Genomic DNA, 27,968 nt, shown 5'->3' on the forward strand with positions numbered 1-27,968 from the left:
AAAATGTTGTAGAATATGTGTATTGTTTTACCAAAGAACATCGTCTTTATTAACATTTTTGCAGAAGGAAAAAAACACAACTTTTCAATTTATTTTTATGAGAGAAAATAATATCTACTTCAAACATTTTTCTTGGAACACGGATTGCACAATATTGGTACATGGTTATTTAAAATTTTGAAAATAAAAAAATCTTTTCAATTATTTTTTTTACGAGAGAGAACATATTTATTTAATTAAGAAAAAAACAACTTTTTAATATGTTTTACGAGAAACAAAAATCACTTTTTACCAATTCAAACATTTTTCATATACCACATATTGCAGTACATGGTTTATTAAATTTTTCCAAAGAAAATAAAATCTTTTCAATTATTTTTTTACGAGAGAACATGTTTATTTAATTTTTAATAAAAAAAACAACTTTTCAATATTTTTTTTATGAGAAAAATCACTTTTTACTAACATTTTTCTTATAGTTAATACCACAGGTTGCAGTGCATGGTTTTTACAAAGAAAACAAAATCTTTTATTTAATTAAGAAGAAAAAACAACTTTTCAATATGTTTTATGAGGAAAAAAAATCACTTTTTACCAATTCAAACATTTTTCTTATACCACAGATTGCAGTACATGATTTATTAAATTTTTACAAAGAAAAAAAATCTTTTCAATTATTTTTTTACGAGAGAGATCATGTTTATTTTTGTATGATGAGAAAAAGTCACTTTTTATATCCACAATTTCAATCTTCATTGATGAAAAATCATTAAATTATCATACCGTGAATACAGACAAAAATACATGGTGATTTTATTTTTCTTTTATGATCAAATGTATTTCACAATACAGCACACTTGTTAAGAAAACTTTATATTAGTTTGCATAAATTATTTTTTAAATATATTTTAAAAAATCAGTAAAGATATTTCATGAAATATTTAACATTTTTGCACTGCTATGTCATATAATATATATATATAACTACAGTATTACATAATCATCCATTTTTTTATGTATCACTCAACAGATGTACCAATGTTGGAATTTATAGAATCTAATTATTGTAAATATTTTATGTATGAATTGAATGTTTATTTATTTAATTGCCTTTTCAGAACATCTGCTTTATATTATATAGTTTTATGTTAACAAATAGTTCTTGTTTCTTTTGCCAGTGTTGGCTACATCCCTTTTAGCCAGCATGCCACTGGCTAAAGTGGGGTGCGAGAGCATCCCTTTTGCCACTGATGGCTATGATTGGGTGGGTGTTGTCACTGATGGCTACCGTGGTGGGGGGGGTGAGCATCCCTTTTGCCACTGATGGCTATGGTGGGCTGGGTGTTGCCACCGATTGGTACCATGGTATGGATAAGCATCCATTTTGCCATCGATGGCTACCATGAGGTGGGTGTTGCCACCGATTGGTACCATAGTGTGGGTGAGCATCCATTTTGCCACCCATGGCTACCATGCGGTGAGTGTTGCCAACGATGGCTACCATGGTGTGGGTTAGCATTCTTTTTGCCACCAATGGCTACTTTATATATCATGGCAGTAACATGATACCAAGATGACCCGTTCTCACAGAAAACCATACCGGCATGGTAATGGTATATTCCCGCAATATTCCTGGCACACAGCTCTGTGAGAAAGGGGCTATAGAGACACACAGACTTCCTTTGTTTTTAAAGTCTAATTCTATAAATAAAATCTGTTTATCACGCAATTGATTCAATTGAAAAACAAACAACTACGTTAATTGATTCTTCCCACATAATCACATCGACAAATCATGTTGTAAATTTGTAAACATTCCAAGCGAATGTATTAATCTTTTAAATTAAATTCAAATATAATGTTTATGTTTTGATGATGTTCCAACATATCTACGTAACTGTTCTCTAAGATTATTCTATTTTTAACAATTTTCGTTTTCAGAATGCGCTCAAGGGAATAATAGTCTATGATTTCATTTCTTTTTGTTGTTTGTACTGTTTGTTAAAACAGCTCTAATGTGATATTAGAAAAAAAGAAACCGTATTTTTTAGGGAATTCTTTTGCTGAATATTAAGCTCTGTCTACACTATCAAAGTTCATGTGACAAAAAAATAAAATGTGATGTGTGCCCATACTGTATGGACATGATGATGTCATATCACTACCATGTTTGGGCACATCACACTTTTTTTCTCAAACTAGTTTGATATAGTGCTTTACAGAGCTTTATGTAAAAGTTTTTATAATGAAAATGAATCATTCTTGCAGTAAACTCTTATTCTTTATTATTAGTTACCGCAAGCAACGCCAACACAGTTTAGTTAGTATAATCATTTTGATGAATTTAGTTTTAGGTGATTTTATTTAGGTTAAATACCATTAATTAAGTATAAATTATTATGTGTATACTATATATATTTTTGGCACAAATATATAATAAATCGCTGTAAACTAAGTACACCAACTGATATTAATGTTTGTTCTATTTAAAACCTCTATTTCTTAGACTGGTCTGCAGATCCAAGCCAACAAATTTCTGGTGTTACACAGACATGCAAGACCAAGGTGATAGAGAGGGTATGTATATATTTAGTACCACCCATTTCATAAGTACAACACCTCCCCCTCCTCCTAACACCCCCCCTAACACCCCCCCCCCCCCCCCTAACATTCCCCAAACACATTCTAAATAATATACCTTTGCAATATGCTAGCAATGACGCATGTCTCTGTGGTACCCACAAAATCTCTCTGTGGTGCCCACTAATCTCCCTGTGGTGCCCAATAAACCTTTCTGTGGTACCCACAAGCCTCTCTGTGGTGACCCACAAGCCTCTCTTTGGTGACCCAGAAGTCTCTCTTTGGTGACCCACAAGTCTCTCTTTGATGCCCTATAAATCTCCCCTACTTTGTCTACATTGCTCTATTTTAATTTGACTTTATGCTACAGTTCCCCATTCTATATATATGATATAGATTTTTTTTTAGATTTTCTTTTAACTATTGTAAGTTTGTACACTATGAACCTGATACTGGTCACTCGGTCCTAACCTTGAGTCAGCACTTTAGACTATAAAGTAAGTGGCTACTTGCAGATATTGTCTACAATTCTGTATTATCTCGAAAATTGACTGCAATAAACTAGAAAATAGTGTATGAATTAAAAAAACCAAACAGATTTTATTCCTAGGAACGTTAGCACATTAACCTGGCGCCACTTATTGATATATGACCCTTAATATGACACTTTTATAAAAGGTCTTGAGGAGCTGAACACTAAAAATATCAAAACGAACACAATATGTAGTAGTAAAGTATGATGGATCTCCTTTGTATTATCTGAGAATAAATTAAAATCAGTGCAAAAAGGATGTACAACTAAACTGAACTCACAGACCAAGAAAACTGTTTTTCTCCTTTTGCTCTAGTCAACATTACTCAATACAAGCAACAGAGAAGACAAATTATATTCATAATTGTCTTATGTACTCCCTTGTTGCTCATTTTGTACCGAAAACCGTTTTTATTGGCACCAAAAATCTTTATATCTAGTCCATTCTTTTGAAGAAAACAACCCGAAATATGTGGCCTTCATTAATTTCCGCAGCATCTGTGTAGATATTGATGTTGCCGCCAGTAAGTTTAATACACAGGCGGTATAGGCTTTGTGCAAACTTGTATGAATTAGTCTCTTGGGGATCAAAACCCCCACTCTACTGACATACAGCTAATGTATCTATTTAAAGAAAAAAAAAGATTGTCTGCTTCAAAAAGCTGACATTAAGATGTATCAAAATCCTGGAAATTTAACATCTAAAAAATAGTTAATTTGATTAGTAAAGTCAGAATTAATAGCATAAATTAAAAGAAGCTGACTTTAAAACATACTTTGCTACAGTATGCGAAATCTCGAAAATGTTAATTTGATTGTATAAATGTCTAAGGTTCTGTCTACACTGTCAAACTTTATGTGACAAAAAAATGTGATGTGCCCATATATAGACATGATGATGTCATGTACCACTACCATGTTTGAGTATCACTACCATATTTGGGCACATCACACTTTTTTTGTCAAACTAGTTTGATAGTGTAGACAGAGCTTAATACGACCATTGATTGGCGGATCAAGTGCTTCCATGGTTTTATTATTATTTTATAGTACCTAAAGCTCTGTCTACACTATCAAACTAGTGTGACGTGCCTATGGTAGTGATATGCCCAAACATGGTAGAGATATGACATCATCATGTCCATATATGGGCACATCACATTTTTTTGTCACATAAAGTTTGATAATGTAGACAGAACTTTATTCTTTATAGTAATAGTAATTTATTCACATAATTGAATGTATTATTACGAAGCTAGCGCAAATAAATTATGATTTGAGTGATCATACAATATGTGTTATACAAGCTAAAGTAACATTTGCACTTTGTTAATGACTTTAGAACATTATGATGAAAGAGGAAGGTGATGTATTGTTTGCATTCATAACAGATTATGTGGTAAATGCCTCAATTGTTGCTACATTAAAAGTGATTATTATGAAATTTATATTACACCGTGACATCGTTATAAATGCTCTGATTAATTACAAAGAAGAGAATCGGATACACACTAACAAATATACAATTAAGCATCAAGATATTGTGATACGAACTTATCGTGAGAAAAAAGTTTCCCATTTTAAGTCATATTATTTACTCATTGAAATTACTTTGAACTTTACATACAATTATCTCACTATTGCTTTGTGATAATAAAGTGTTTATGGATACACCACCAACAAAAATACATTGAAGCATCGAGATATTATGATACAAACTTATCGTAAGAAAAATGTTTCCCGTTATAAGTCATATTATTTACTCATTGAAATTACTCTGAACTTTACATACAATTATCTCACTATTGCTTTGTGATAATAAAGTGTTTGTTATGTAATTTTGTTTGTACTTTACGGTAATGATGCCACGAGTGAGTGTGCATCGCGTCGCCAAGGGTATTTGGCGTCAACACATTTTGGAGGTCATACAATGGTTAATTGTCATTTCGGGGCAATCAATAATTTATAAATGCCAGCGAACCTAGATTTAGAATGTCATTTGTGTAAAAACTTTCCTTGAATTAGATTGCCATTTGTTGGATATTTTATTTATTTATTTCAGTGCGCAAGGAACGACGTTTATAATGCACCAATTATAGGATAAGAACGAAAACGAATATTTTCTAAACTAAATCTCATTTTAAGCTAGATGGTGTCACATGTACTTTCAAAGAGAAGAGTGTAAGAGTTGTAATGTAATGTATTGTAATAGTAATACAATCTTTTATTAAGGGGACAACTACTAGATCCAAAAAAGTGTCCCCTTAATAGGGTGTGTATCCTGAATAGGGGTTGGCCGTAGTGTTAAAACATATATTGCCTTACTCATTCCACAAGAAAGTGTCCTCTTAATTAGGGTGTCCTTTTTAATATGGGAGTCCCCCAAAGGAATATTTTACTGTATTCATGATTTTTATATTCGCACTAATATTTTATCAAATGAATTCTTTCATGTGAGGCGAGGTTTGATGATCAAACACGCAAAAGTTAAGTTAGAATTTAGTAAAGCTATTTTTCTTCCTCAGAAAGCATAATTCGTCTTCATTTCTGCTTTAACTCACTACTTTAACAACTGTATATTTCTAAATTAATCCAATAATACTAATTGATTCAATGTAACAGAGTTTTATTAACCTATGAGAATAACATCAATTGAGCTAATTTGAAGTTAACGTAAATGTATTAGTTTTCCTCAACATTGTCTTTCGCAATTAAATTCAATGTCTGTTGTTTGTGTTTCACAATGGCAATTACTGAAGCCTAACTGCCGTCATTATATTTGTTGTGTACTATACACGTAATCTAGGTTGTGTGTGTAACGCATGATCTAGGTTGTGTTGTCATACAAAATGTGTTTTTGTTTTTGCTAAATTTCACATGACATCATAGTTTTCTGGGATGAATTTTGCATGACATTATAGTTTCTGGGATGCATTTTGCATGACATCATGGTTTTGTATATTCTTTTGCATGACATCATAGTTTTCTGGGCTGCACTTTATATGAAATCATAGTTTTCTGGTCTACATTTTGTATGACATAGTTTTCTGGGCTGCTGCATTTTTACATGACATCATAGTTTCTGGGCTGCATTTGCATGACATCATGGTTTTTTGGGATACATTTTGTACGACATCATGGTTTTCTGGGATGCATTTTGTATGAAATCATAGTTTTCTGGGATGCTGCATTTTTACGTGATATCATAGTTTTCTGGGCTGCTGCATTTTGTATGAAATCATAGTTTTCTGGGATGCTGCATTTTTACATGATATCATAGTTTGCTGGGCTGCAGTTTTGTATGACATGTACTCTTTTGTATACCTTTTCTATACTCTAATTTGCATACATGGTTTTCTAGACTGTTTTTTACCTGACATGATTTTGTTTATCTTTAATAGTTTTTCTACGTTTTTGTATGACATGATCAAATAGCTTATACGCTGTATTTTTCATTCATCATCAATGATTTTTCTAGGTTGAAAGTAATTTGATTTGTTTTTATTGGATAGCCAAGAGTAACACTATATTATTTTTAAAAACCTTAAGGTGTCGATTATGGTAAAGTTTCTTCCTTTATTGATTTTTTAATGTCAAGTTCTATTTCTCAAACATGTCCACGTACGGCTTAGACGTAATAATTTTATTTCTGATGTTTTTCTTACGGTGTATTTTTTGTTTATTCTTTTTTTACTCCAGAAGATGGTTGTAAAGCTCTGTCTACACTATCAAACTTGTTTGACAAAGAAAGTGTGATGTGCCCAAATATGGTAGTGATATGCCCAAATCTGGTAATGATATGAAATCATTATATCCATATATGGGCACATCACATTTTGTTGTCACATAAAGTTTGATAGTGTAGACAAAGTTTTACATCCAAAACATTAATACATTCACAAATTTATTTCCTTTTTTGTGAATCATGTGATGTACCCTTTACTTTAGTAGTGTTTATAATTTAATTCTCTCATTTTAAAAATTCATAACATTTTTTAACAAATTTATTGCAAATATTTTAATCTAAATATCCTTGGTACATTACATTCTGCAAGAATTAGCTGAGCTGTCAAAAACTGCGAGATGGAAATTGACTGTCAAAACATGACGTAAATCAACATAAATAACACTTTTTTTTTTATTTATCATTTATGAATTTGAAATGAAATGTTAGCGGTCAGTGTAAAAATAATAAAATAAAATATTAAGAATTTAAAGGGGAAAATAGACTTTGACAAGTTGAATAGGAAATGTATATTAAATAATTATAAATATTTTGACAAATCTCAATCCATTATTAGCTTTGTAAAAATAAGCAGGAAAAAAAACATGATAAAAATATGTTTTTATTCATCTTCAAACAAGACCTGCTTCAACACCTTTAAATGTATGGTGGTTCAAAGAGGACAAAAACTATGTTCTCTCATTACTTACGATTGCTATAAAATATATTGCTAGCAATTCCTTAGTCGGTTTTGTACTACGCTATTGTTTTTATGCGAAATTTGGTTTTTATTAAATTCTCAATAAACCATTTCAAAGTATTATTATATATTCATAGTAGTTCAATGAGGACGTGTTATCAGTTGACGAACAACAGTATGAGCTTGCAGCGTATTGTAATTGTTTATATTTTGACACAAATTGTAGGCATATAATTTGTTATTTCAGAGTATTCTATAGCATAATTTCCCATTAATTTGAACTTATTCTTACTTAGGCCCTGTCTACACTGTCAAACTATACCCAAATATGGTAGTGATATGCCCAAATATGGCAATGATATGACATCATCATTGCCTTTGGCAAACCCCATCATATTGGATATCACTGTAAAAACTATATTGATAAGCAAAAAAAGTGTGTTGTGCCCAAATATGGTAGTGATATGACATCATCATGTCCATATATGGGTACATCACATTTCTTTGTCACATAATAAAGTTTGATAGTGTAGACAGAGCTTTACAACAATAATTTGTTTTGCATATAATATTGTTATTTCACATCATCATGTCCATATATGGGCACAGCACATTTTTTGTCACATAATTAAGTAGACAGAACTTTGTTTTGCATATAATTTACATTTGTTATTTACAGGACAATGTAGCATACTTTGGTTTCCCATTTGAATTTGAACTTTTCTTTCGCAATGACGGTGACGTCGAAAAGATCAACTCGCTTTCAAGATGGCCGCAGATATTCATTGAGGTGTTGTCTCTCGACTCATGGAAACGTTACCGAACTGAGGGGTATGGTTATACCTCAATACCAGACACCCCAGGTAAGATGGAAAAAAAACAATGAAATACAGAAATGTTCCCCAGAACCGAATCTCTCTGAAAACAGGACTAAAAGTTTTGAAATTCATTCCATTGAACAAAATATTGATAATTTTTAATGAAATGAAAGCATCATTAAAAAGTCAAATCTAAATATTTTGAACCGAAACTCTCTGAAAACATGACCAAAAGTTCTCAAATTCATTCTCATTGAACAAAATATTTATGATTTTAATGAAATGAAAGCATCATTAAAAATCAAAATATTTTGTTGCTATAAAGTAGGTATAGCCTACAGCTATTCATCACCTGTTTAACAGGTGGTGTTCCATTCAAGACAAATATCCATACTGACCTACATTTTATGAATATTGTATTTGTATTATCGTTAAAGAACTTGATACACTATTCAAAAAGAATAGGGGATAGTCTCCCGGTGTGCTGACCTGGTAGGCGCTGCACTGCTGGCTGCCGTGGGTCCATACAGGGCCTAATCCAAATTTCAGAATAAATACTTTTAGCTGAGTAAACCTTGTAGTTACGATATCAAAAATGGCATTAGATAGAATTGAACCCATACCCTAATGGTCTCTAGGCCAAGGTGGTGTGTGAGTAGTTAATTGCATATTCAAATTCAATTGCAAAATATAGCACATTAGGTTAGTTTAGCCCTTCATTTTAGACTAATTACGCCCTGGATCTGCCACTGAAGTAAGAAATAACAAAAGAATTACACATTTTGTATTGGAGCTGTAGCTTGGTGGTTAACATGCTTGCCTTCCAATCCCAAGGTCCGGGGTTCAATCCTGTCCTAGTGCTAGGGTTTTAACGCATGACTCTTTCAACTTCCTCCCACAAATGAGACTTAGTTTATAAGCATGATAAATTATACAATAGTTTATCCATCCTGTAATTGACGAGTTTGTGCTCGCTGTTGGATACATGTGAAATAAATTTTAAAAATTACATAAATACAATTAACAATAGTTAAGTAATTTCTCAATTACCAAAACAAAATTTTCACAAATGTTGTGTTGACCGGGTTGAGCAACATAAAAATGTTGTTGGCCTTCTGATTAGTTTCAATCCACCTCCTTTAAAGCGTAGAATTCTATACACATTACATATGATCAATTTATATAGAAATAACCTCATAATCACATTGTGCAATTATACCCCTAAACAGGTGTTTAAAATCTATGTTCATAAAATATTAAATAGCTGCAAAAGCGTTAAGAGAACAGAGAGAGAACATTAATATGTTTATCCTTGCAATGCACACATCTTGTGAATCAGACAGTCTCTCTATGTACTCATTTATTTATAACTATGCCTTTAGGTGAACAATTTGCCAAAAGATTGTATTTTCTGTCGTGATACTATCGAGTAAATTTACATGATTAATGGAGATGTCTCCCAATGATCGTATAAATTGTAGAAAGTTCACGTTGCAGATATTAAAACTTAAAGTATCAATACACAGCACTACATAGTTGTGTTACAATCATAGTGTTTAAGATACTTTATGTTACCTGAATGCTATGACATGAAATACAACAAGCTTAAAGACTGAATTTATAACAGAAGTATGTTTTAAGGTAGTTTTTTTAGATCATCTCATTGCCTAGTGTAAAACATTCATTTTGTTTGGTTTATTCCAAAAAATTGAACAAAAGGAGTAGTTTTTAGATCATCCCCTTGGCTAGTATAAAACATTAAAGATATATTTTCCTCCTGAAAAAAATATATTTTAAATGCTTTTGTTGAATATGCCATTTTAATGTCACATAATAGTTGTTCACTTTGACCAAAAATTGGATCGAAGAAAAACAGTTTACCTGAAAAAAAACTGTAATTTAAAGCAAAAAATAATCAAGAAAGTCAATGGGTTTTTGGTTTTTAGTTTATTTTGTCTTTTATAAGTGAAAACACTATTTTTTAGTTTTTTAATGGAAGTGATTAACTTTATTCAAACTAATCAAAGTCTTTTTTAATTAATCCTCATTGTTCATGTTTTTGGGTGAGGATACATCTTTCATGATGGTTTATTGAAAAAATGTTTAAAAAAGTTTAGTTAAGTTTATCCCCTTAGCTATGAAATAATAGTTTTTGTTTATTTGAAGAGGATGTATATTTTTAATTTATGTCTTTGATATGATATGAATATGAATAATACAATTTTGTTTTATTTGATTAATTTTTCACATGCACAGGAATGCATGATATTCACTTAAACACGTGGCGTCCAGTTGACCAAACAATCCAGTGTAAACTGCGAAGGTTTTTTATTGGTGGCTCGTGCGAACTTGAAGATCCGACGTACACGGCGATACCAACTACTCACGACGGAAAAGTTCTGAGCCGATTTGGATTTGAAACGGCTACATCGGGATCAGTTCATATCAAGTTTAATATTGTACAGCAGAGCCAGTAAGTAAAGCTCTGTCTACACTATCAAACTTTATGCGATAAAAAAATGTGATGTGCCCATATATGGACATGATGATGTCATATCACTACCATATTTAGGCACATCGCTTTTTTTTGTCAAACTATAAGTTTGATAGTGTGGACAGAGCTTAAGATTCTTTATATAAACAATAGTTTAAAATTATTTTCGTATTATTAACACCCTCTGTACTTAACAACCTGTGTTCTTCCATTGTGTTTAGTATTGTACATATAAAGCTGAGCTGCACTGTACAGAACAGATGTGCGCTAAATCTGAGAAAATCCTATTTTAGTGTAACCTTTATTTCATTAAAAGATATTTCTGAAATAGTTTTATTATCTTCTACATTTCAAACTGCAGCAATTATAAGACTTAAGTGTTAGCGCCCTCTATGCTCTCTATGCTAAAACTATACAATAAAAGAGAACAAGAATGCAATCAATTTAAACAAATATTCTCCGAGAATGACATATGTTTTAGTAATTATTATTTCCTTACAAAACCATACTTTTATTGGTTAAATAAATGGAATAAAAATCAATTCAATTAAAATAATATAAAGGTTTTATTATATCATTAAAGACTAAATCCTTATAAGGCAGATATAAATCTACTCTAATGCTATGTTCCTATTTATTCTCAAGGGATGTGTAAAATGTAAAAACAAAACAAATCATCTAGCTAGATTTTATTATTATTTCCATCTTTTTATGGCAGACATGTATTAAAGCTGGATACAGGTGTCTGAATATGTAGGTCCAAGTGAACTTTCTCCAATGAATGAGTTTCACAAATGAACCTACAGAATAGTATTAAAAATTCTCACATTAAAGTAGTGAGAAATGCCCCCAAATAGAGGACAATTTAAACATCATTTAATAACTTTCTACCAATTTCCTTACTGTATATATAAAACACCAATTATTGATTGTACACGCAAATGACCCTATATTAAAAACTCTCACATTAAAGTAGTAAATACTCCCCCCAAATAAAGACCATATGTCCTTCTCTATTTAAACACTAATTAATGAATATACACAAATGACCCTATATTAAGATTCTCACAATAAATAACTGCCTCCCAAAAAAAGGTCCTTCTTTCATTTTAAGGCCATCAAATTAAAAACTCTCTGAAATATAGTTCCCTTTATGAAAGACCCTTAAATCGTAAATTCTGTTATAGACTGCCTGCAAGTCTAGGCCTATCAATCCCAACTGAGACTTGTGTGATAGTTACAGTATCAGTAATTTCCTTTCCTACAAAAGACCATATAATAATATAGCAAACTATTACATATGATTATACACTAGTGGAGTTGTGGTTTGGTGGTTATGATGATTGGCTACCACTCCAAGGGTCCTGGGTTCAAGACCTGTCACATGTCAGGATTTTTTTCTAAGGACAAAATTACAACTCCACTCCCAAAGACTTGTAATAAGACTTTGTTTATCTAGAGCATCTTGTGTATATGTTTGTCTCTGAGGGTCCCTAATGATCAGCAATTGCTGGATGGATCACCCTCATTAAATATGGTCAAAAAAAAAAAAAAAAATAGCATTGAAGCCCAAAACCAGGTCTCCTCCAATTAAAAACCACTTTTGGATCTAGCTACAGTATCCTTATATTCTTATAGTATAGTAGAATTTTTCTTTAACGTATAATTTTCAATTTTTAAGTAAAATTTTTAGTTTTGGATATGATCTTCGACTCGTGAAAATGCTGTATTGTTTTATAAAATGATTTCTTCTTCTAGAAGATTTGATTGATGTTTCTGTTGTTTAAGAATATTTGTATTTGTTAGTTTGAGGCGCCTGGAAGCTAAGGTGGTTTCACCTTGTGAGGCACCTCGGTGTAAAATATTGAATTCAAAAAAAGACTGACAGTAGTTTAAATTTTAGAATAGACCAGACATTATTTCAAGTAGAAAACTATCACATGATCAAAGTAACCATCAATCAATCCATCATTTGTCATATGAGCACCATTTATCATTGCTTGTGGCCCTTCTTAGGAAATCATATTATCCATTTAGTCATCAAGCAAAATGTGTAATTATCTCACACAAAATATGCAATTTGTCTGTGGCATATAATAGTAATATTTACTGTTAAATGGTAGATTATTTATGTTCACACGACACAGAAATAAGTACAGTACCTCTAAACAAATATTGCATACATCACAGATGGTGATCTTATTTTTACTTCCATATACAATTAGCACTTATAGTATCGGTCCAAAATATCTTTTAAAGTTGATAATTTAGTGGGTCAATTTTTCTTGTTTTGTCCAAGAAATGAACACTCTGGGTGTACATAAATGACCTTCGTTAAAAACATAATTATTTAGATATTTTATAGTATTGGTCAAAAATTTCTTTATGATTTAGTGGGTCAATTTTTCTTGTTTTGTCCAAAAAAAATGAACACCCTGGGTGTGAGTAAATGACCCTCATTAAAAACATAATTATTTAGATATTTTGTTTCTTTTTCAATCAAAATTTCATGAATGACAAAATATATAGCTTGAACTAAGTGAAATAAGAGATTTTGTGTTATAATACAAAACCAATAGGTTTCAACATATAGATTGTTCCGTAATTACAATTGTTACCACTTTCAGTCACAATGATGCCCATAACATCTTTTTTTTCATAACATTAAATTCTATTATTTTTTTTTTCTACTAAAATTCTAGACTACCTATAAAGAAAAAGAAAATTTTTGGAGTTCAATCAGAGTTTAAACGCCATAAATAAATCTTGTAAAAGCAGTATTGTAGTAGAATGTTTTTGTGACAAAATGTTTATTATACAGTATTGTTGTTCTTGGTTTTATTTTTAAAATTGTTTATTATTATTTAAAGATATGTTGTCGCCCTTGGGCCGGCAATGTATCTTTGTTTGATATGTATCTTGTTTATTTGATCATTTGTATTTTTGTACTTGGTATTCCTTGAGCACAGGAATTTGTGGAAATGAAGTAAAAAAAAAAGAATCGAAAAAAAATATTATATTATATTTGTATGCCTGTTTCAACTTAAACAATAATTACCAAGCAACTGGTTTCTTAAGAGGGCGGCCCATTATTCTACTCTTCACTACAATTTCCACAATTCCTTGTGATTGACAACATCCTTTTTACATATAAAGAAAATACAAATGTTAGACTATACTTTTCAATTATTTTTTCTTTTTGTTTAACGTCTAAAAACTTGATGTTTTTTAGCCAAAATCTTTTTTTCTCTTTATTACAGTAAATCATTATAAGCTTTTAAGAATATTGACATGAAAGCCTAGAGCTAGCTGCTGTAGCCTAGGTAGATTGGATTGAATTCTCTAGGTGTAATAATCATTACGTGTCTATTATTTATATGTCTTGTTAAACACAACTTTTATACCTTATTGCATACCTTTAAGAAATCTAGCTGATCTTTCCTTAAATCTCATATCGTCATAAGGGGACCTTTCTGTTTTTTTCTTGTCAATCTCGTTGATTTTTTGTTTAACTTACTAAAGCGTGATTTTCTTTTAAAAGAAAAACACATACATTTTTTACTTTCATTCATTCATGTCTTTATTTCGGATAGTACATCCATATACAAATCATACAAAAAAAAACAACAAGAGAAACAATTACACCAGAAAATTAACAATATAAGCAACTTCCACAAAACCAACTTACAATATCCTAAAAAACCAATTTGCACCAACGCTGATGTAGATTGGATTGTGGAACTGTATTCACTATTTTTTTATTTTTCAATGTTTTTGTTTATTTTTTTTATTTTTTTTAAACTATGTTGAAAATATAATAATATTGTTTTTTAATCTCATCAATATTTTTGTTAACTCATTAAAAGAATGAGTTTTCTTTTTGTTTTTCCCCTACCTTTTTTTTAAATTATTTAATCAGAATCTAAAGCTCTGTCTTCACTATCAAACTCTATGTGACAAAAAAATGTGTTGTGCCCATATATGGACATGATGATGTCATATCACTACCATATTATTTGGTATATCACTACCACATATTTGGGCAAATCACATTTTGTTTGTCAAACTAGTTTGATAGTGTAGACAGAGCTTAACAACGTTTTTTAAACCTTCATGTGAATGTTTAAATGAAAAAGTTATAAAACAGTGCCTGGATGCAGTTATCAAATACTACCCGTTCTACATGACCTTTAACCTTTAACATTAGAAACACATTAAATCATTCTCCATTTTAAAATGATATCTGATGAAATAATACTTTGCCTTGGTTATTCTTTATTACAATAAATTTAAAATTCTGAGTGATTTCATTAAATCTAGGTCGAATATGTTGGAAGCTTAAGCGCATTCACACCACTAAAATCAATACTGCAAATCATGGAAAACACATTTGTAATGAATAATAAATATCATTTATGAGTTTAAATAATTACAAACATCCTATGGTTTACAGTTACCTAAAGTACATTGTACACCTTGAGAAAAAAAGACTGATTAGATTAAATTATGTTTAAACTTTATTATCCCCCTTAAGGAAACTCTGTTGCATTATAATTAGATATAGTAGAACCACCTATATTATTATTATATTATTAAGGGGACACCATTGAGACCAAAAATAATGTCCCCTTAATAATGGTATCCCACTAAATAGGTCTTGGCTGTGTTAAAACTTTACCAATGGTACATTTCTCATAGTGGTGTGTCTCTTTCATAGGATTGCCCCTTGGATAAGAGTTCCCCCTGAATAAGTGTGCCCCCTAAACAAGAGTGCCCCCTAAACAAGAGTTCCCCCTGAATAAGTGTTCCCTAAACAAGAGTTCCCCCTGAATAAGTGTTCCCTAAACAAGAGTTCCCCCTAAATAAGAGTGCCCCCTAAATAAGAGTGCCCCCTAAATAAGAGTTCCCCCTGAATAAGAGTGCCCCCTAAATAAGAGTTCCCCCTGAATAAGTGTTCCCCCTAAACAAGAGTTCCCCCTGAATAAGTGTTCCCCCTAAACAAGAGTTCCCCCTGAATAAGAGTTCCCCTGAATAAGTGTACCCCTGAATAAGAGTGCCCCCTAAATAAGAGTGCCCCCTGAATAAGTGTACCCCTGAATAAGAGTGCCCCCTAAATAAGAGTGTCCGCTGAATAAGTGTTCCCCCTAAATAAGAGTGTCCCCTGAATGAGTGTTCCCCCTAAATAAGAGTGTCCCCTGAATAAGTGTTCCCCCTGAATAAGTGTTTCCCCCTGAATAAGTGTTTCCCCTGAATAAGTATTTCCCCTAAATAAGATTTCCCCCTGAATAAGTTTTGTCTTTCTTTAATCTCTATACTTTCAGTGGCACTCGACATACAAGTTGTTTTCTACATTCCTTCTTCAGCAAATTATAAAACATAGAAGGTATCAATCTATACATTACTTAAAAATGAAACACACACATGTAAAATTGACAACTAATACTTTCACAGGATTTTGTCTTGATGATTATCGAGGCTTAAATGCCTTCACAACCTTTTTAACCTGTCATTTGTGTCAATCATGTTTAGATACATGAATCCTTTTAAGTCTATTGATTAGTATTGCAAATTTAATTTATTTCTAGCCTTTGGCAAAACCCATCAAATTGGATATCACTGTAAAAACTGTATTGATAAGCAAAAAAAGTGTGTTGTGCCCAAATATGGTAGTAATGACATCATCATCATATATATACATTATACTATACAGCTTTTGGGAGTTACGACTTATGATTTTGATGTTTGCTTCTACCCTTAGTTTTTAAAAAACATGCATGCTTGTTTTATGACATCATAATAAACTTTAATTCAAAAAAATGAAAACCATATAAAAATAACACAAGAAAATAACAGTACATCAACAAATCATCATTTAAAATTCATGAAATCAATACAATAATATTTTGAAATGTTAATTTTGTTTAGCATGTATCAGGCATTCATAAACTCTGGTGTTAATTTAACGTCGTTCAAAATGTAACTTTACATATAGAGATGGAGATATTATGATATAAAAAAAATGTGGGGGAAGGATATGGTGGTTTTTGTAACACAACTATACCCATATTTTTCATTCCCCATTTCTCAACATCCTGATGACCTAGTTAATGTGTTTTTAAAATAATATAGTTAAATACATTCATAATTTGTTGACAATTCCTTTTACAAAATAAATATACTCAATACAGTACCAATTCAGCTAAACAAATCAAAAGGGAGTGAGAAAATGAGAAAACACTTGACTTTTTGAGGATTTAAACATAGTACCTTAGCATTGGAAGGTGGGCACCTTCTAACAATAAGTTTTCTATAATAATAATTTCATTTGGATCCCAAATTTAATAGTTTTCTTTCTTTAATAATTTTTTTAAAATTTGCTATTCAATCATTTTTTTTCTCATTTAAAAATCTTTTACGCATTTTTTCAATAGGTTCAGCGTAAAACCTAGTTTATTTTAATTGCACCATATTTGTCCTTGAATAGTTTGTGTGCGTGACTTGAAAAATTGAAAGATGTCCATCATCAAATATTTCACGCAAAAACTAATAAAACGTCTTGGTAAAATACCTTACTCATTATCTATAGAATGATGTCCTACAAAAATCACCTTCTCATTTTGCAATAAAGCACGTTTATCTAGGTAGCTGCCTCGGAGTGGAAATGATAATATCGAAGCATATTTTAGTAGGAGATTCATCTAGTAATTCTTTTTTTACATTAGTGGAAAAAATAATTAGCTGTATAATGTCTTCGTTTGATTTTGCATTATAATTTTGTTTTTTAATAGAAAGATTACAGACTTTCACTTTTAAAATTCAAGATCGTTTTTATGTTTAATATTGGGCAAAGTAGTAGGCCTACTTACAGTGTGATTGCGAATGTTTTCAAAGTTGTTTTTTTTCTTCTGAATTTAGATTTATTTCAGATTTATTTTTAGGGTGGATCCAGGATGTTTTAAACGGGAGAGTGATAAAATAAATAATAATAATATTTATTGGTTACTCTCCTTTAAAATGGAGAAACACTCTCGTAACAATAGGGTCAACCCAAAACTGCTAACAAAACATATCAATAATAATAGTCAGAAGCAAGCAAAATTTCACCCACCCAAACAAACCAACGTCCCAGTCCTACTTTCCCTCACCCCAACCGTTCGACACCAGATTTAGTAATTCAAGAATAGAGTTCCAAAAATGTAATTTAAATTAACAATAGTTCAATGGTTTATCTATGTGAACTGTCCAGTACTTTTGGTATGACCTGTAATCTTATTACCCATTTCTTTTGATCTTTTTCTACTGAGACTATACTTCTGTCTGTGAGATGACGGTACACAAATCCCAGAAGTATAAGGACTCTACACTATATCTAATTACCTAATACCAGATGATCATAAGGTGTCAAATTCTGCTACTTATTTTAATGAGATTTGGGATTTGATTTGGAAAAATTGCATTAACTTAAATGTATCATCATATCAGAGAATAAGTACCAACCATGGAACTATAAATTTAGATAGGTTTATGAGTAGGCCTATGCTATAAAATATAATAGTATATAAGCCTGGCCATATTCACCATTCACACTTAGGCTAAGGGAAACACTTATCCTTAAAATTAAAAAAATCTCCTATCTAAGTGAATACAATTTAAAAGAAATATCTATTGAGTTAAGTGAAATATTTAATATTTAAGGGAAATATCTCACTTAAGTGTGATTGGTAAATAGAGCCACTGTTTCTCACTTAGATTGGTTATTAAATTATTTTACCCTTTAAGCTCTGTCTACACTATCAAACTTTATGTGAAAAAAAAGTGTGATGTGCCCAAATATGGTAGTTCTATGACATCATCATGTCCATATATGGGCACATAACATTATTTTGTCACATAACGTTTGATAGTGTAGACAGAGCTTTACACATTCTTGGATTTTTTTTAGTAACCAAATATATTTTTCAGCAATACTATAATTCTAAATGAACTTCTGACAGTTACAATTGAAATTGAAAGTTCAACGTTTGAGTTAAGGCAGAGTATGCAATTTATCTTATGTACATTGTCTATTTTTACCCAGAAGGCAGCTCAGAGGGTCTGCTACTATTAATATACTTTAATTTGCAGAATTCAACTGAATAGCTGTAATATTAGTAAACATCATTTCAACAATCTTAAACTCAATTTATTTAATTTGTTTATTTTTTAGTTTTATTGACGTAATGTAAACAGGTTTTGTAAATTGATATCATTCTTATTAGGTGAAGTTTAAGGTAATTGATAATTTTTTACTCCAATGGAACCAATTAATTTTCAAGAAAATACAATCAAAGGTAACATAAACAAAATACAATATGTACAGTAGCCCACATTTTGTACGCAAGACTAGATAACTTTATTTATACAATTTAATTCATATGTATATTTTAATTTTGTTTTCTCTACGAGTTTTGATAGTATTATTTCAAATGAATTATTCAATTTTAAACTTGTTTTCACTCCGTTGAAACCAATTAATTTACAAGTGATTAATATCTGAACTAGTTTGATAAAAAGTGTGATGTGCCCATATATAGATATGATGATGTCATATCACTACCATGTTTGGGCACATCATACTTTTTTGTCAAACTAGTTTGATAGTGTAGACATAGCTTTAGTCAGTGTATTTTGTTATAGATGTGTAATATTTGAGGTGTTATTTTTTTATTATAAAAACATCGATATAAGATTTAAGAAACCAGATACCCTAACAGTCCATTATGACTTAAAATCACTGACATTTATTGTGTATGAGTTGCTAACTATGGAACGCCGGCATAAAATTGATATCATCGAAATGTTGCGTAAACGGCGTTCCATAGCTAACCATTAAAATGGTATAACAAATGGTATGCAAAGTACAAGTTATAAAGGGTTGGACTTTAATTATACTTTTCATTAGAATATTTCAATACTACAGTTTATTCTTATAAGTATAATGATTAATTGAAGTCAGTGACATTTAATTTGTACAAGAATGTAATTAAATTAAATTGGTGTCACTATTATATAATACTTTATTAAATTGTGAATTGGATCAGAGTTTTATTCATATAGGTTGAAGTATGACACGCAACATATATCTTCATACAACTCACATTAAACTGTTTTGACCTAGATATAAGGCATATTTAAGAACATCAATAAAATATAAGTGCTTGCGTCAGTGTCACCAGGACTTTGCTCTAGTTTATGTCCCTAAACTTATTACAAATGACACTTATTAGTGTTATACTTTGTAATGATTGTGACAAATACTCTTTAAGAGTCGATTATTTTTAATTTGTGTCATAAGTCATAATCAGCATATTGGCCGATTTTTTGTTTAATCATGATTTCGGTACCATACTCTTTTTTTATGAGAAGTAAAATTGATGTGATGTTGATTCTTTTCTTCATTAAGGTCAAGGGTCATTTACTGTTGTGTCTGGTTTTCACTGAGATTCTTTATAAAATGGGACAATGCTACCAAACATTGCTATTCTTCATTAGTAACTTAGGTCTAAAGCTCTGTCCACACTATCAAACTTTATGTGACAAAAAAATGTGATGTGCCCATATATGGACATGATGATGTCATATTACTACCATATTTGGGCATATCACTACCATAGTTAGGCACATCACACCTTTTTTGTCAAACTAGTTTGATTGTGTAAACAGAGCTTAAGGTTTGCTGTAAACCATGTGTTTCCAAAATGAAAATACTGTACAGCAATGTTGAGAATGTATACGTTTTTACACTACAACCATCTACTAATATTTTCTTTCTACCACTTTTACTACCTGTATGTTGAATAAATCAAACTTTTTACTTTAATTAATATAATTTATACTTCAAAATACCACCCCTCCATACTTATATCTCCAAAACATCAATACATAGAGGTATGTTGGAGATGCCCCACTGCATTCTTTATTAAGGATTTTTGTTTTAAATAATTGAAAAATCGATATGTAAACTACACCATTGTTATTGAAATCTAAAATCGCAACTTAATTTTTTATATTCTCTACTAACAGATAATAGGCTACGATCTTCCTGGGAATAGGATAATTTTTAAAATCTAATGTTAATATCACAACTTAATTTTAAATGTATTCTCTACTAATAAATATAATAGGCAACCTCCTATAACGGCACCAGCATGGGAATAGGTTAATATTAAAAACCTATTCTGATGTCAACTAAAACCAATTTTAAAGATTACAACTTAATTTTAAGTGTGTTCTAAACAGATATAATAGGCAACCTCCTGTAAGGGCACCAACATGGGAATAGGCTAATATTAAAAACCAATTTCAATGTCAACTAAAAACAATGTTAAAGAACACAACTTAATTTTAAGTGTGTTCTAAACAGATATAATAGGCAACCTTCTGTAAGGGCACCAACATGGGAATAGGCTAATATTAAAAACCGATTTCAATGTCAACTAAAAACAATGTTAAAGAACACAACTTAATTTTAAGTGTGTTCTAAACAGATATAATAGGCAACCTCCTGTAAGGGCACCAACAAGGGAATAGGTTAATATCGAAAACCGAGTCAACTAAAACCAATGTTAAAGAACACAACTTAATTTTAAATGTGTGCTCTACTAAAACAGATATATTAATAGAAGGCTGATTACCCTTCCATAAGAGTATCATCAACTTGGGAATTACTTGATGTTAAAAGCCAATTGCCATTTCAACCAATCCAATGTTAAGGTCGTGACTTAATGTTAATGGTACTTTCCATTGATGGATAACATAATTAATAGACTAATCTACTGCCCTCCCTCAGGAATCTAGTTTACGTAGCCTGATAAACATTTATGATATCGTGATTCATCGAGTTAGCCAATTGTAATTGTTACTCATGATATGTGTCGAGAGATGGTGTACGCAGTTTGCATCAGGTTAATCATTTTTTAATGCGATAAAAGTGACAATTTTCATGCAATAATATTTACTTTAGTCACCAGAAAGTTTTTCCATTAAAACATACTTTTGTAATGACTTCTATCTAAAGGTCCATCTACACTATCAAACTTTATGTGACAAAAAATTGTGATGTGCCCATATATGGACATGATGATGTCATCACTACCATATTTTGGCATATCACTACCATATTTGGGCACATCACACTTTTTTTGTCAAACTAGTTTGATAGTGTAGACAGAGCTGAAATCTCGTAAACAAATAATATAAAGTAGTACTGTATTTTGTAGTTTTCTTCAAATTTCAAAATCAAGAAACGAATAGATTACTACTAGATTAATCTTTTGTGCTTTTTTTTTTTTTTGATTGATCATTTAAAATTCTATTTATGTTGCTGTCACTTTTTTGTTAATGATTTTGATTTTAATAAAAATTAAAAACTTTTCTTTTCAGAGCTTTCTTAGATCGGGCATCATCTAAACGAAAAATAGGCACATTCCTTGATCGACTTGGGTAAGAAAATATTTTTATTTTAATGGACCAGAGCTCAGATTTATCAAAAATGTGATTTAGCAACAAAAACATCATCTTAAACTTATTTTAAAGTTAATGATTTAGCTTTAAAAAAAAAACCTTTCAAATAAATGCCAGCTCCGCTACAGACAATACCTGCATACCTGAAACTCTGTACATAACAATTTCATTTATGAACATTCTCTAATAAATTTGTTATCTTTTCAACAGTAATAATAGATAATCACCATGACTTGAAAGAGTTTAATTTGACTTTTTTTTCTTTCAACCTCATCTATCATTAGCTTTGGATAATAACGACAAATTCATATTCATCGTGTAAAAGATTACTATAATTTATGAGCGAAATTGTGACATTTTATCTTGGATCTAAAATCAGGGATTGTTTGTACTTAGCTGTAGTGAAAAGCAAATGTAATTTCATATACATTTTAAATGTATTTGGATGTAAGTGTTAAAGGATTTAGCTGCGTGTGTATGGACCCAGCCACTGAGGCAGGGTGATTATAAGTGTGTTGTGATAATCGCCCCATTCATTATTATGGATATGGAGATTAACAACCCAGGGTTGATGTTTCATCTGAAGGGCAAGAAAATTAATTAAACTCTAACTAATGGCATAAAACATTACAACTTGTGACATTGAAAGAACGTTTTATTTTTAGCAGAAGTTAAAAAACAAAATACATACATCAAATGTCTGTTTGGGCAATATAACATAAATAACATAAAGAGAACATAAATCAACAGTGAATAAAACAGATCAGTTATCTTGATCAGGAAAGAAACACAGTTATCAATTTGACCTCTGTTCCTATTTAGTGGCAACTCGACATGACACAAAGGGACCCTTAGGGGCAATAAAGTTGTTGTATGTGTAGTCCACTATATGCGCAATTCAGCCCAGTAAAGCTGATTTCACATCGCGGCCGGATTCAGTTCGGCGCACTGCAAAAAATATCGCAAGCTTTGAGCATGCTTTAACGTCGAGTACCAATTTTGTTATCCTGTGTCAAGCTCACTGTTGATTGGTAAAAAGATTTTAAGAAACAACTTCACCCACATCATGCAAAAGAACACAATCAAACTTTTATTTAGGGCCTGTTCAGACCTACATAGTTTTATGTTTTATATTGTACACAACTTCAAGTTCAAGTTTCAAAGTAACATTTATTTTCTTCAAATAAAAACAGGATACAAAATGGTGTAAAGAAAGGTAATATGATTGAAGAAGGCATGTTCAAAAAAGCAAAAAGCTTGTGGCAGACGTGCCCAAACAAAGACAAGATTTAAACAACACGGAAAATATATAAATTTACATTACATGGGTTAAACTAAATAAGAAAAATAACTAAAAAAATAATTTAGGTATAAATTAGGAATTGATTCGTCTTCTTGTTACTCATCATAATAATTATTATCATAAAATGTAATATAATAAGAATTAATACTTGGATGTGAAATATCTTTTAAGTTTAAATGAAAAGCTTTTCTTAGATAACTTACAACTCCATAGATCTTGATCTGAACTAGGGAAAAGAAAAAAAAAGCCACTTATGACACACGTTCGCTGTGAAAGCTTATTTAATAAATAAACTTTTTGAATATAAACATATTAATCATTAAATTGGTATAATTCTTGTATATGTAGCCTTGCTTTAATCGGCTTCTCAAAAATACAAATTACGACATTTAATAATAATTTAATATTAAATACAAAATTATTTTATTAAATTGCGCTACTTAAGTTGTAACATTGAAAAGTATAATAGATATTGCATAATATCAATTGAAAAGATAACATTGGTCATGATAGGTTATGTCAGGTTATTATTATACGTATATTGATGTTTTAACCGTTGGGAGTTGACTGTACTAATATTTCATTCGACATTGACATTGACATTATCAAATCTATTAATTCAGATATTTTAAGTGAATTAGTTAAATTTTTATAACTTAACATTTTGTTACATTGTGTTTTTCATTTATCAAGGGTTGGCTGTACTATCTACACTTTGATTGACAGATGAAATGGAAATGCTAATTTATTGATTTCTGATCCAATACCATTTTTTCATTAATTAAGTCTTAGGATTAACGGTTTTTCATCAAGGGTTAAATAATTATTGAAAAAATCATAGTACATACTTAATACCATTAAGCCAATGAATGCAAGTACAAAACATAAAAATCCTGAAAATATCTACAACTAAACAGGTTTATTGATTCAAAATTGTTTAAGCAAAAGATATGAATTTTCCCAAAAAAAAAACATTTTTTACCAAGAATTATGTGTAAAACTCCACTTAAACGGAGTGTCCCTGAATAGTGGTATCCCTAAAGGTGGACTTTTACACTCATTTAGTTTTTTAATTATTTTATCAGGTCAATAAAATGTTGTACGTATCAAATATTTTTTTTTTTTCGTTAATAATAAACTAATACAGTATAGTCAAAGAATATACTGACAATTGACAACACACATAGTTTGTATATGTGTTTTAATGCAAGTCTTAATTGGCCTACGGGTAAATGATTACACATTTTAGATGTCAATATGGCACCTTGAACTATATATTATGGATAACTTCCCCTTCATTGCAAGTAAAAATTTAGTTATTACATTCATGACGTCATTTATAATGAGGTACATTGACTATGATTAATCTATGTATGGTATCTTCATCATCAAAACATTGTAAACAAAATACTGTAAATTATCGGTATGCTCTTTTAGTAGAAATGCTGCTACAAATTACAACATTTTTTCACAGAATTTTATAGCTATAAACATGCAAATTTTGGTAATTTTAGAAACTAAACTAACCATAATTTGTAACATTATAACTAACAAAATGTTTATATTACAGAATATCTTTTACTACAAGGAACATGAGCTGTGGAAAACCCCAGACAATAAAATAAATCATTATCTTTTCAGAAAAAATTATTATTATCTTTTTAGCAATTATCAGCCCACTGTTGGAGAAAGCTTCCAAAGCTAAACCAACCATTTTCTGCCCTCATCCAGAATAAAACAAATATTGCATTAAAACCTCAAACAATTTCATTTGTACTATTTACCATAAAAATTATTATGGTGTTTGTTTCACGATTTCATCTTACTTTCTGTGCGTCCCTGACTTCTATATTTTGTATTTACTATTAACTAAAATGATATACTTTCATTTTGATATGAATAATAAAAAATTAAAATATCTGTTACATAATGTATTTTGTTTCCCAGGGGTGTTTCTATGCAGAGCTCTGTCCAAAATGTGTTAGGTATGTACAATTTAATTAATTTATTTGAGTTATTCAAGGATTGAATAATGGGGGTTTGGTATTATGCAGACCATTTTTAGGTTCTGGATTTGTCTTAATATTGATATAAAGATAAACATTTTGGCACACGTGGCATTTCATACGTATACTTGAACTACTGTAGTTTACGGACAAAAAATGCTTATTGGTGACGAGCATAAATGAAGACTAATAAAGAAGAGTCCATATTTTGTGTTTGTTTATCTCTCTCTTCTTAGTCTGCTGGCGTAGTCATCACTTATTCATGCCAACATTCCCTGTCTATGATTGTTTGTTGATACAATCACTTTAAAAATAATAATTATTTTTTAATTTTCTAGAAATGTTTCAGAAGGCACGAAAACGAATGCAAGCAGCTAGGCAGACGCTAAACACTATTGAATGAATGAGTAGTATGAGTGGTGCTAGAATTGGCATTGAGGCATACATGGCACATTGGAAATGGTACAGATGTTGCTGCTATGACGATACCAAAATGGATCTAAATAAAAATTGGTATGTTGCCCAAAAGCAGGGTCAGTCTAAATCTAAAATACAAATTGAGAGAAAAATCAATCATGCATGAAGTTGCAACTACAAGAAGTTGTTCGTCCAAGATACCTATGAGTAGTGCTCTTTGGAGTGATGTCTGCCACTTGTGAGGAAGCCCAAAAGATGATTTAATGACTTAAGCTTTGTCAACACTCAAACTAGTTTGACAAAAAAAGTATGATGTGCCCGTATATGGTAGTGATATGACATCATCATGTCCATATGGACATTTTTTTTGTCACATAAAGTTTGATAGTGTAGACAGAGCTTTAAGTTTGTTGTGAAAATAAACAATCATAAAAATAAACGAAATGTAAAAATAAAATACTTAAATTATTTTAAAGGTGAAATTAATATACAAAATTAAATATAATTTTTAAAAATTATAATATAGATTCTGCTAATTTAATTATAATTATTCTAAATCTAAAAATAGATTTAATCTTTTAGTAACGATTGTGTACTACACAATGCTGAAGGTTGTACAAAGAATTACCTAATATATCATAATAAATACCTCAGCAAGTAATATATCACTTTTTATTATTTCGTGATATTTTGTTATTCCATAATATTATACTTTACTGCATCTTGTATCAACAAAAGGCTGTGTCTGCTGCTTACTCAAAAATAATAGCAGATTGTTGTATTTGAAATTTGATATTTATATACATAATAAAATTACTCTTTTATGTACTTTTATTTTTACTTTTACATAGTCCACAACAAGAAATGTGTTTAATATGTAATAATACTAATATTAGTTCTGATACCTTTATCATTTGCCTCTGATTGCTCATTTTTAAGACCTAGGCATAGCTGCCTACTATCTACTGTACAATAGTGTTTTATTTTATTTGGGAGCCAATTTATTCTGCTTAAATGTTGCTGGCAAAAACCATACTTGATGTGTTTAAATTTTATAGACTTAAATATCGTGATCTGAAAGTTGTATTCTGTTCTATCATATAAAACTATGTATCAAATGATTATCTCTATGACCTCTTAAAATTGATAGTAAATATCCCTAAAGATTAAACACATCATTTGTAATGTCACTAGATAAATCATCTTTAAACTCTCATAAAGTTCATGTTATGTCATACAAATGTATCATGTACAGTATCAACAACATTAAACAAGAGTGACATACAAAATAACTATAAATACTAGTGTTTAAAAGACTTTTGTATTTGTATTTCACACTACATTCTATTATTTTTACATTTATTTTGATTCATTTTTAAGTTAATAATTTTATTCATTCTTGTATGCTGTATTTCACACAACATTTTATTTTGTTTCATTTTAAGTTATTACTTGCACGCACCTTTATCATCAAAGTGTGCCACTGTTGTAAAAGTGAAGTTTCTAATAAATTATTATTATTATTATTATTACTGTGTTCTAAATAAATTATCTTAATTACATTAAATGACTCTTTTGTTTAGTATTTGAAAGTTAAAATGCTGTGCATAGGTTATTATTGACAGAGTTTCTACAGTACTTAAAAACTGAGGTACCGAATTCGTTCCTCTCGTAGGTTTATTATAAATATTTAATTTTTAATTTATTAATTATTTATTTATTCTCGTTCTATTAGATAAGCAAGACTAATAAGTGAAAACACACAACATTTCTATAACATTTAAAACAAATAAAATCTATAAAAAATTTGTATCATTTATGCATTTTGAAATGGAACTTTCTGTAATATGTTATTAATTTCCTGATTGTTATTGATCTAGATAAATAGTGTA

General features: G+C 30.3%; 1 protein-coding gene across 1 annotated transcript in view; it reads left to right on the forward strand.

The window, feature by feature from the left end:
- Positions 1 to 27,968, forward strand: part of LOC144835830 (tectonic-like complex member MKS1) — a 36,299-nt gene extending 8,331 nt beyond the window's left edge. Inside the window, exons 7-12 of the mRNA XM_078690937.1 lie at positions 2,507 to 2,577; positions 8,216 to 8,399; positions 10,611 to 10,827; positions 22,270 to 22,329; positions 25,601 to 25,638; positions 25,998 to 27,968. Coding sequence (XP_078547063.1) covers positions 2,507 to 2,577; positions 8,216 to 8,399; positions 10,611 to 10,827; positions 22,270 to 22,329; positions 25,601 to 25,638; positions 25,998 to 26,062 — 635 coding nt within the window. The 3' untranslated portion in view covers positions 26,063 to 27,968. The remainder of the gene's footprint in view (positions 1 to 2,506; positions 2,578 to 8,215; positions 8,400 to 10,610; positions 10,828 to 22,269; positions 22,330 to 25,600; positions 25,639 to 25,997) is intronic.

This window comes from Antedon bifida, chromosome 2, assembly GCF_963402885.1.
Source record: "Antedon bifida chromosome 2, ecAntBifi1.1, whole genome shotgun sequence".
Taxonomy (NCBI): Eukaryota; Metazoa; Echinodermata; class Crinoidea; order Comatulida; family Antedonidae; genus Antedon; species Antedon bifida.